The sequence below is a fragment of the Cricetulus griseus genome, chromosome 4 (genome assembly GCF_003668045.3).
Source record: "Cricetulus griseus strain 17A/GY chromosome 4, alternate assembly CriGri-PICRH-1.0, whole genome shotgun sequence".
Lineage (NCBI taxonomy): Eukaryota > Metazoa > Chordata > Mammalia > Rodentia > Cricetidae > Cricetulus > Cricetulus griseus.
Genome location: NC_048597.1, coordinates 167,387,086 through 167,399,220, shown reverse-complemented (window position 1 = coordinate 167,399,220; position 12,135 = coordinate 167,387,086). Strand labels below are relative to the sequence as shown.

The following is a 12,135-nucleotide window of genomic DNA, read 5'->3' as shown; positions in this document are numbered from 1 at the left end:
GTCATACAAGTAAAAACTTTTCTGCACAGCAAAGAAGAAAAATCAGTGAAACAATGACAGCTTTACGAATGGCAAAAATATTGTGAGTGATTAGATATTAATACATATGGGTTTTATATATATAAAACACTAAAGGGCCAGCACAACTGAATATCTAGAGCAATAATAACTTGTACACACTGGGCAAAAGGCCTAATTGAGTCTTAAAAAGTAAAATTTAGATGGCTAAAATATATTCAGTTGTTCAGTTTCTGTAATGATCAGGGAAATTCGACTTAAACTTTAATGATGTTTCCCTTCACACCTGGTAGGATAGCTCTCCATAAAGTGACAGAGGTTGTATGCCCAATACGGATGTCTAGAAAGTGTATCTCTTTTAAAAATATTTATATCAGTTCTTTAAGAATGTCATATAGCATATTTTGACAGCTTATCCCCAATTTGTCTCCCTAACTCTTCCCAGATCCATCCCCACCTCCTTACTCTGCCCAGCTTCCTGTTGTCTTGTCATCATTGTCGTCTTTACCATCCCACCCTACCTCCACCCTCCCTCACTTACAAAAAAAAAAAAAAAAAAAAAAAAAACCCCAAAAAACCAATTCTTCCTCCCATAGAAGCTACCAACTCTCCATAGGTCCTCAATTGGGATGGGGACTCATGACCCTCTTTTTACTCAACCCTAGAATGTTGATTTGATCTTACAGTAGGTCTTCTGCAGGCAACCATTTTCTGTGAATTTGTGAGTGCATTGGAGTTGTCATATTTAGAAAACACTGTTTTGCTCAGGTCCCTGTCTACCTCTTGCTCCCTCTTCTGTGTTGATCTTGAAGTCTTGGGGAGGGTGTGTGTACTGATATTCCATGTGTTGCTGAGCACTCCACTGATACTTATTTTCTGCACTTTGGCCAGTTGTGAGTTTCTGATTAACAACTGCATAAAGTTCTCTGATGAAGTCTGAGAGATTCACTAATCTATGGGTAGAGCAGTCTTATTTCAAATGGCAGTTGATACTCTGTCCATTTAACAGAGTAGTAATAGGTTCATCCCTGGGGCCTGAGAGCCTCACAACTGTGGCTTATTGGCCAGTAGACATGTCTTTTCTCTTGCAGAGAAATACATTTAAAAGTGTTCACTATCCCTGGCCAATTAGAGAATTGGATGGAATATCTACTTAGAATAATATTCAATAGAATAATATCCAATTAGAGAATTGGAAATTAAAGCTACTTTTGAGATTTTATTATATTCGAGGCACAGTGAATAAGATGAAGAAAACAAAAGACTGACTATTTGAGATTGGATAACCTCGTAGGGGCCTCCTCCCTGGAGAAGATCGATTCTCCCTCTTCCCTTCACCTGCAGTAGAGCCTCCCGTCCATGTTGTCCTGTCACCTGGTGGCATTACTGTGTTCATATTGTTTAGTGACCAGATTGCTGAGATTTAATGTGGACAATTTCCCTTCCATAAATACAAGACATTGTCTCACAGCAGAAGTCCTCCTGTTTATCAAGTTGTATGTGAGGTAAATTATTTGAAATGTTAATAAAAAATCGTTTTGTAGAAATATGATAATTTTTAAAGAAAAGAAATATACCATATATTAATTTATTTTTCTCACTGCTGTTACAAAATGCTGACAAAGCAACTTAAGAATGAAGGGTTTGTTTTGGTTCATAGTTTGAGGGTGCAGTGCAAACATGGCATAGAAGCCATAGAGGCAGGAGCTGACGCTGCAGTTCACACTGCATCTGTAGTCAGGAAGCAGAGAAATGAGCATTAGTATTCAGCTTGCTTTTTCCTCTTTTCAGTCTACACCACAGCCCATGAATTGCTGCCCACAGTTGTGTTGTGTGTCCCTGGCAAAGCTAACCTAGCCTTCATCACAAGAGGTCTGTCTCATAGGTACTTGTAGACCTAATCAGGTTGATAATGGATACCAAATATCATAAGCAGTGCTCATTCTAAGTGACTCATGGTTCAGTGCAGTGATAATCTGCAGGTACAGTCACATCTAATGCACTGTCCTCAGAGGTTAATTCATCCAGTTATATCTTCACAATAACCCAGTTAGGTACTATTTTTTTCCTTACCCCCTTGTCAGAGTATGATTTTATTAATGACATATATATGCATTCTTTGACAAGTTCATACCTTTATGCATGCATTCTGATTACTATTATTCTCACTTCTCTTACCTCCCTCCAGCCTCTGTCTACCTCCATTCCAATAGTCCCATTTTTCACATTTATGCCTTTTTATTTTGTGACCTGTTAGGTTTTACCAGGGACATCCTTGTGACCACAGGTGTGGAACTATCCATTGAAGCTTGGTGGGCTTAGTAAATAGTCACACAACTAATGGTTGCCTTCCAGACGACCATTAATAGTAAATAGTTCCCCATGGAGAGGTGGGGTCCCATGATCTCCCCTTTCATGAATGACTGTTGACAGGCTTTGTTTTGTGCAGGCCCTATGCAGGCAACTGGAGTAGCTGTAACGTCATAATTGCAATGACTGTGTTGTGTCCAGAAGATAGCATTTTGCACCCAGCTCTTACTGTCCCTTGAGCCCTAGAGGAGGTGATATAAGTGTATTATTGAGGGCTGAGTACTAGTCTCCTTTTTATACATATGAAAATTGAGACATCAGCTATACTCTTGCCTAGAGTACAGTTATTAAGTAGCCAGAGAATCGTGGAAGCTGTATTCTGCCTCTGAAGTTGGTTTTTAATCATTAGTCATACTCATGAATTTTTCCATTTATCCTTAGTCTTCTGCTAAATTGCTGTATATTTTGAATTTAATGATGTGATAATTTGTCATACATAGGAAAAAGATGTCCGAAAGTGGAAGGAAGAATTACTAGATCAACGGCGTAGGATGATGGAAGAGAAATTACTTCATGCTGAATTTAAACGGGAGGTACAGCTACAAGCAATTGTGAAGAAGGCTCAAGAGGAAGAAGCTAAGGTGTGGTGTATTTAAATATATAATCATGTAACTTTCATACTGTATTATAGGATCACAGGATTATCCAAGTATCCTTTTACTCTAAAATAACAAGATTTTGCTGGTTTACTTAAAATTTGCTAGGTACAATTTCATACTTTATAATAAGCAGGTCTATTGAGATATGCTTGACAGAATAAGCAGTGCAGCTGTAAAACACTGAAGTGTGATGAATTTTGTCATGTGTATCTCTCTCCAGCTATCAGGGCAGTGAATATTCATAAATCATCTTCAGCTTGATAAATGTGCATTTGCTGCTCTGGTTTGTCCTAGTTGTTGTCTATTCTAAGATAACTGCTGTGAGAATTTATTTGTAAAGCTTGTAAGTGATGTTTGCTTTCAGTTATTTGTTTCATTTTTTTGATTTTTCAAGACAGGGTTTCTCTGTGGCTTTGGAGCCTATCCTGGAACTCGCTCTTGTAGACCAGGCTGGTCTCAAACTCACAGAGATCTGCCTGCCTCTGCCTCCTGAGTGATGGGATTAAAGTTGCTTTCAGTTTTTATTGTTTATGTTTTGTAAATACCTAGAGAGGGTGGGCAGTCTTATAATAAGTTTATGGTTAACTTTTCTTTTTACATTTATTTTGTGTTCATGTTCATGCTGTCTTATAGATGTAGGGGTCAGAAAATCTTGCTCATGTTTAACTGTTTAATAAAGCACATATACTAATTATATAGGATATTTCATTGTTTCATGTTCATGCATTCAAGTAGTGCACTTTAATCAATCCACTCCTTCATTACCTTTCTTATCCCCTCCCGATCACCTATTTCTTCTGTACAAGCATTATGTAACACTTCCATGTATTTAAATTATTTTTTTCTAGAACTTATATATGAAAGAAAATGTAATAGTTGTTTTTCTAAGGTTTGTTTGGTATGTTAAACTTTTTTTTAAAAAAAATTTAAAGCAAGGTGGGAAACTCTGTACTTGTGTGTAAAATCAATCAACCTAGAAGCTTATCTATTGAAGTAGGCTGGCTAGCTAGTGAGAGCCAAGACCCTGCCTGTCTTATTTGTCCTCATTTGTAGAACTTAGGTTACAAACACAAGAAACAATGCCCATCCATTTTACATGGATTCTGGGGAACCAAACTCAGGTCTCAGCTGCCTCTACCATTTCTGTATGACTGTCTTTCTAGTGAACATATTTCTAGTTTTCAGTTTACTTTATGTCCCACTAACACTCAGGTATTAGAATGCATACTGCACTAACAACAGCACAGGAACAAGCCACATATTTTAATATATTAAATATTTATTTTTCTGTCAGTGTGTACACATGTACACATGTGTGTTGGTTCCTGCAGAGTCCGAAAAGGTTGTAGGATACCTGGAACTAGAGTTATAAGTGGTTATAAGCTACCTGACATGGGCGTTGTAAATCAAATTCAGGCCTCTTACAAGAGTTGCACATGCTCTTAACAGTCGAGCCATCTCTTCAACCCCTAAATGTATTTTTTTAAACATTAGGAATTACAGCTTCCTTGATAATGGAAAAAAGAACCAAGAAAATTTTGTAAAATTAGGAAATTGAAAATTAATAAATGGGTTAAAAAGCATGAGGATCAAAGTGTGATCAACAGTACTCATGTAAAAAGCTAGTCCTAAGTGTTCAGCCCTTATAAAGAAAACTATATATGAACTACAGTACCCATGTAAAAAGCCAGTCCCAAGTGTTCAGCCCTTAAAAACAAAAAAACTGCATATGAACAACACTAAACAGACTCAGAAGGTTGCATTTAAATTATTATTATTATTATTATTATTATTATTATTATTATTATTATTATATGGTGTGTGTGTGTGTGTATAAATAATAGGGCTAGAGAGATGGTAAGTGATAAGAGCACTGGATGCTTATCCAGAGGTCCCAGGTTCAATTCCTAACAGTCATGTAGTAGCTTATGATAGTCTGTAACTCTAATACCCTCTTCTGGTCTCTGTGGGAACTAGGCTTGCAGGTGGTGCACAGACATATATGTAGGCAAAATATATGTACACACAAAATAAAACAATAAAAATTATGTAATGAAAGACTAAGAAGCCATGAATTTTAAAGTGTGAAGGGTGGAGATGGGAGGGAATGGGGGGATGATGTAAGTACATTGTAATTAAATAAAATTTTTTAGTGTAAACAACATCATTGAGGCTCTTGAGTCAGCTATACAAATATTTCATAGAATTCTACAATGTATAGAATGCCCAATTTATAGGATAATACAAAGAAGGTTCCTAGAGTAGTCTTCTATCATGTAATAACTAAGATTATAACAATAACCAATTTGAAATTAACCAGTTAAAAAAAAAAAGCTGGTCTTGGAAGTGTGCTCATAATTCTAGCATGAAAAAGTGAATGTTGGCAGGTCTCTCGAGTGTATCACTAGCTAGCCTATCCTAATCAGTAGTCTTAGGTTCCAGTGACAGACCTTGCCTCATAAGCATGCTTGATCTGACATGCATGGCAGCTCAGCTGATAAAGGTACTTGTTGATATCCCTGAGGATCTGAGTTCAGTCCCCAGGGCCCATATGATCTATATAGAATGGGAGAACCAACTTCTGCAAGTTATCCTCTTGCCTCCACATGTATATGGTGGCATGTGACCTGTACCCTACATTATAAGTAAATGTAATAAGCAAGCAAACAAACAAACAAAATCCAAGGAGTATAGCTCCCAATGAACACCCAAGGTTAACCTGAACACAAGTGTGCCATATTCACACACCCACACATGAACACCCCCCTACTTCACAAAAAACAATGAAGTTAAATGTGCTTATAATACTTAGAATAGAGCTGGTTCTTAGAGAAAAGAAAACCAGTAAACCTCTACCTATGCTAACCAGGGAATGTGATGATCTATCTTAGTGAAATCAAGAGAGTCATTAGAGAAGCCTTTGAAAACATATTCCCCAAACTAGAAGTTACAGAAGAGATGGTTAAATATAAGTAATGCTGTGAGGAAATAAGTACCCTCAGATGGTATTGTTGAAAATGTAAATTGTTGTAGCCCAAAATGCTAAAAAGCAACTGCCATATAATCTAGCCATACCATATCTGGGTATGTAACCGAGGTACTCTAACATACCATATAGAGAGATACTCGCACATCCATGTTTAGTGCTGCCTTTTCACAAGCTAGGAAATGGAACCAGCTTAATTGTCTGTTAGTAGATGAATGGATAAATAAAATTTGGTGCATATTCACAATAGAATTTTATTCAGTCATAAAGAAAGATAAAATCATGACATTTGCAGAAAATGGATAGAACTGGAAATCATTAAATTAAGCAAAATAAGCCTGACTTAGAAAGCTAAATTTTCATATATAGAACCTTGACGTAAAATTCTGTGTATGAGTGATTTATGAAACTGCAAAGGGGATTATGAGTGAGGAAGATGTTGAGGAAGAGAGGGCAATATAGTGCATGTCATGGAAGTAGATGGGGGAGCACCTGGTGAATGAAGGCAACAGCCAGGCTGTGGTGAGTACCAAGCACAGGGAAGATTTGAGGGAGAGGACCAATTACACCAACAAGTAATGATATATGAGTATGAAAATCCGTTACTAGTTGATATGATCAAATGTATTACTTTGTATACCAGTTTTAAAAATAAAAGTATCATTAGAATAAAATGAACATACTTAATTGTATATAGTCTGTTTTTGTATCATTACAAATTCATATTAAACAAAAATTTGTAAAATATTCTCTAAAATTCTAAATTGTTTGCTGTTTTAAAAATATTTTCAATGGCAGCTTCCTAAATTAGTTCCTAGTAAAGCCTATGGGTTTATCATATATGTTAGCTTACTTTGAGGTAAATATTAGTGGGAAAAACTTATTTTTCCTCATGCCTTACTGCTGATTTAAGTATTGTTCTGTAAAATCATTGTTAAATTTCTTATTTTTATAAGAATTGAGTTGAGGGGGCTGGAGAGATGGAGCAGTAGTTAAGAGTATACACTGCTCTTGCAGAGGACCTGATTTGGTTCCCAGCACCTACATCAGGTGGCTCATAGGCACCTGTAACTCCAGCCCCAGGTGCTTCTGGGCAACTGCAGCATACACCAACTTTTCTCTCTCTTTTAAGAATTAATTTGATTCTGACTCTTTCTTCCTTCTCATTGAAGGTAAATGAGATTGCCTTTATAAATACCCTTGAAGCTCAGAATAAACGCCATGATGTTTTATCAAAATTGAAGGAATATGAGCAGCGGCTCAATGAATTACAGGAAGAGCGTCAGAGAAGACAAGAAGAAAAGCAAGCTCGTGATGAAGCTGTGCAGGTAGGATTCTGCTCAGGGTTTACTGGGCACCTTTTACATCCCAGGCTCTGAGTAGGGGGCTGAAGATAAAACCTAGTCTCTGTTCCCAAGGGTACATGAAATAATATAGCACAGACATGGAGGTGCATGGCGAGAGCAGTCAGTGCTTGTCCTCACTAGAAGCATTGCCTCTCAGGTCAACTGGGACCCTACACTGAGCTGCTGTGACACGTGTCATCTGTTGTTTTCTAATTGCACCAAATTATTTCTTTGTTCTGATCCAAAAAGAATGTTACAGAAATAGTTAATAAAGATTTGGGCAGTCCTTTTCCTTAGGACCAGAGGGCCATATCATTTATTGAGCAGTATTATCAGATACCTTGGTTAGCTTTGAATTTCTGCAGCTCCCATTTCTATGATGGAGGAAGCATTCGGGAATGAATTGCCTTGTTGTGAAGAGTCTATCTTAGTTCTTTCTTGGTTTAAAAAAAAAACAAAAAAAAAACCTTATCTGTTTGGAATTTTGCTACATGAAAAAAAATCTTGCAGTGTTTAAATAAATGGAGGCTATCTGTTTTAAATACCTTCAGCTGTGATCATTTTGAGTAATACAAATAGACTTTATGGCTGGGTTTGAAGTCATGAAATTACATATCCTTTTCTAATGAGGAGCATGTGTGCAGAAGAAATCTCAACTCACCAGGACAAGGACTAATATCAATATTATTAACCATTAATAATTTAACTATTATTTACCACATGGCAAATCATAAAATCCCAGTGTAATGTGAAAAAGTGTACCAGGTTTAGAGGTACCACGGAAGAGGGAATAATTACTTCGCTAGCAGGATTACAGTGTCAGGGAAGTTTCTCTGTTATGGTGATTTCTTTATTGGGTTTTCACAAAGAAGAAACTTTTTTTTTTTTTTTTTTTTTTTGCCTTGAATACTGGTAGTTGAGCCCAGGGCCTCCCTTACATGTGCAAGCAAGTACTTTTACCTATCATAAGCTATGGATAGAAAATGTCTTTTCATTTATCTGGACCTTGTGTAGTTTGCTTTAGAAATATTTTATAGTTTTTAATGGGTATCATGGACTTATTTTATTACATTTATTACTTATTTTTAAGAAAAAATTTCTTGATGCTATTTGTATTAGGCTTCTCAAAAGGAACAGAAGTAATAGGAAACATATATGTGTGCAAGTGTGCTGAGTGCGTGCGTGCGTGCGTGCGTGCGTGCGTGCGTGTGTTTTAGAGTGGCTTACAGGATGCAGTCTGAATAGTGCAACAATGACTGTCTCCTGACAGAAAAGCCAAGGGTTAGGAATGTCTTAGTAGTCCCAATGTGGTGCTGGGGTCTCGGATGTCTTAGATCACTGGCTGTTTCAGTCCTTGTTGGAATCTTGAGGATGTAGTATCTACCATCAGTGAAAGAATGGCTCAGGAGCAGGATAGATGAACTTGCCAGTGAGAGTGAGGACAAGCAGGCAAAAAGCAAAGCTTCCTTCTTCTGTGTTCTTCTATGTGGGCTGCTAGCAGGAGATGTAGCCCAGATTTAGGGTGGATCTTTTCACCTCAAGTGGTCTGGGTTTATTGTGGGTTTTCAAATAATTCAACCAAAAAAAAAAAATCCTTCATATGTGTGCCTGCTGCTTGGTTACATTTTAGTTAATCCAGATTTAGTCAAGTTGACAACCAAGATTAGCTATCATACTATTGCAAATGGAATTTTTACCTAATTATATTTTCATATTTTTACTTGCTAGTTTGTAGGAATACAGTTGGCATATTTTTATAAATTATAAGTCTTCAAAGTTGATTAAAACTTGTTTACTGTGTCATAATATATGCATATAAATATGTATATCTATGTGTATGTAGTTCTTAGGATTTAATTCATATCGTATTATGTTACAATTTTGTGTAACGCCGGTAAATGACATGAAAACCATGTCATTGGTATTTAATTTTTGCTTAAATTCTTAGAAAACATGTACCTATTGACAATCCAGGAATAGTCTAGAATACATGTTTGTGATAGAGTTATATCTCCTTTGATTATTTTAATTAAACATGTAATTCTTTTAACTTTAATTTTTTACATCAGGAACGAAAGAGAGCCCTAGAGGCAGAACGGCAGGCCCGTGTAGAGGAGTTGTTGATGAAGAGGAAAGAGCAAGAAGCCCGGATTGAACAACAGCGGCAAGAGAAGGAAAAAGCCCGCGAAGATGCAGCCCGAGAAAGAGCCAGGTACTTAATTTGCTACCTTGGTTTTTGTCTTGATGAACCGTTTGCCATTGAGAAAATCAGATTTTAACATCAGCAATGTCATACATATATTCTAAAAATACCAAAACTATAGAAATGTGTGAAATTTCCATGATACTTGACATTACATTCAAAATGGAGAACATTAAAATTTTGTTTTGGCTGAGAAAGTTATTTTAAGTCTTTTCTTGCCTGAAAAAATTAAATTGACTCCAGTTAGCGTCAATGAAAAGGAATTGTCTTTCAGGATATTTGCATCATAAAGGGTGGGTCAATTGAAGATTTTTTTTTTTTAATTAGGTTGTTTAGATCCCTTTGACTTATAGTTCTTTAGAAGTGTGTATTTAGCTTTCTGTATTCTATTGCTTTCTGTTACTGGTTTCTAATAAAGTTATTTTTGTCACTTGAAGATTATACTTTGTCTATTTTTAGTACTTCTGTATTTGTTGAGACCATGTTTATAGCCTTGGATATGGACTATACTGCAGAATGTTTCTGTGCCCTTGGGGATGGTGTTGGTTAGAGTGTTCTCTCCTTATCACCTGAGTAGGTAACAGAGCACTCTAGTCTTCTTTGTCTACTGTTTTTTTGTTGAGTCTGTCCAGTCTCAAGCGGAGTAGCTGAATGGTATCTTCATGTGTTTTGATTAAGTGCATACATTCTGTTCTCACTGTATCTTACTGTGATACAAAAGCCAGTCTTTTGTTACAAATACAACCAAAGCTACTATTTTAGTTTGTCTTCTGTCCTTTTACTTCCATACTGTTGTGGTTTTGTTTCTTGAACGTGTATTTTACTTTTCTGAAATCTGCTTATTTATTTCTGCCTTTTGATTTATATGTTTATTCCTTTCACTTGATGTAATTTTTAATATGATTGGGTTATTTGCATCAGTTACAGATTTGCCATCTCTGTATCTCAAGTCTTTGTCACTTTTACTGCTTTTTCTTTGTTAAACTGGAACTTTCTGGTAAATAATTTGTTACTCTCTGTTAGTTTGCTCTCTGTTACTGTGATAAAACACTAAGAAGTAACCTGGAAAAGAAAGGCTTTATTTGACCTACAGGTTATAGTCCATTATCAGTAGAAACCAAGGCAAGAACTGAAGCAGAAACCTGGGGGAATGCTGCTTACTGGCTTAATTCCAGGCTTACATTCACCTGCTATTCTTATGTAGCCCAGGGCAACCTGCCCAGGGTTGACACCGCCCATGGTGGCCTGGGCCCTTCCACCTCAATCCACAGTCAAGATGCTACTCGGACGTGACTGTAGACCTATCTGGTAGTGGCAGTTCCTCCATTACAGTTCCTTATTTTGATTATTGTCTTACTGTTTGCTGGCTAAAGTATAGAAGTCTCTTTGACTTAATATAATATACTTAAATTTATGACTGAATCACCTGTGGTAAATGCAGCAACTTTCTTCTTCCTGCCATGTCCTTATTGTCACACATCTTCCACCTGTGTCTGTCAAGAACAGAAGAATGTAGTCTTACTTTATTTCTTATGCTGTCCTATATTTTTTAAAGAAACCACAAAATTCAACAAGAAAGCATTTTTGCATTTCTTTGTGTTTGTTTATGCATTTGTTAATCATCTCTGGTACATGACATTTCTTTTTATCCAGGTGTCCTGTTTTTAGTTGATGAGACTCTCACTGTAGAATTTTTTTTGCAAAGGATTTTGTATTCAGTGAACTGCTGGATACTCATTCATCTAGGAATATTTTAATTTTCTTTCATTTGAATAACAGTTTTTCTTTAAAAAAATTGCCTTTTCCTTTTCTTTTGTTCCTAATGAGAACTCTGTCTTTAACCCTATTTTTCCCAAGTGTGATAAATTGTTTCTTTTCTTCATGTTCACAAAATAGCCATTCTGTTTGTCTTTTGGTAGTTTAAAAATGATTTTTTCTAGGGATCCCTTTATTTCTCTTGTTCTGTACATTAATGTGTTGTTTTGGTTTGTTTCTTTTTGGTTCTTCAAGACAGTGTTTCACTGTGCAACAGTGCTGGCTGTCCTGGAACTCTTAGACCAGGGTGGCCTCAAAATCACTGAGAACTGCCTGCCTCTACCTCTGGAATGCTGGAACAAAAGGCATGTGCCACCACTGCCCAGTCCATTAGTGTGTTTTTAAAGTTAAATTTTGGAAGCATCTAGCCATTATTTGCCATAATTTCTTTAAATATTTGTCAGTTTTCTGTAGACTTTCTTTGGGTTTGATGCGTCCATAGTTTCTGGGAATTAGTATTTGGGACCTTAACTTTTCTTATTATATATATATGGATCTTTTTCATACATGTGTGTCTGTGCTGCCTGCTATCCACAGAAACAAGGAGATGGCCTCATATCCCCTGAATCTGGAGTTTACAATGGTTGTGAGCAGCCATGTGGGTTCTGGGAATTGAACCTGGGTCCTCTGGAAGAAGAGCCAATGCTACTTAGCCATCTCTCTAGTCCAGTATTTGAGATTTTTATAGGATGTCTCTCAGGAATTGTCTGATTTTTTTTTTCTTAAGGTTAGACTGAAGTTGTGGTGTTTTGTTAGGAGGACCACATAAATAGAATATTCTTAACATACCAAAGATTT

At 36.5% G+C, this 12,135-nt stretch overlaps 1 protein-coding gene across 6 annotated transcripts in view; it reads left to right on the top strand.

Annotated features, from left to right (window-relative positions):
• Scaper (S-phase cyclin A associated protein in the ER) overlaps positions 1-12,135 on the top strand; it is a 323,341-nt gene that overhangs the window by 88,609 nt on the left and 222,597 nt on the right. For all 6 annotated transcript variants that reach the window (XM_027415034.2, XM_027415035.2, XM_027415032.2 and 3 more), the window contains 3 exons: positions 2,829-2,969; positions 7,146-7,301; positions 9,389-9,531. In XM_027415034.2, the coding sequence (XP_027270835.1) occupies positions 2,829-2,969; positions 7,146-7,301; positions 9,389-9,531 (440 nt within the window). The remainder of the gene's footprint in view (positions 1-2,828; positions 2,970-7,145; positions 7,302-9,388; positions 9,532-12,135) is intronic.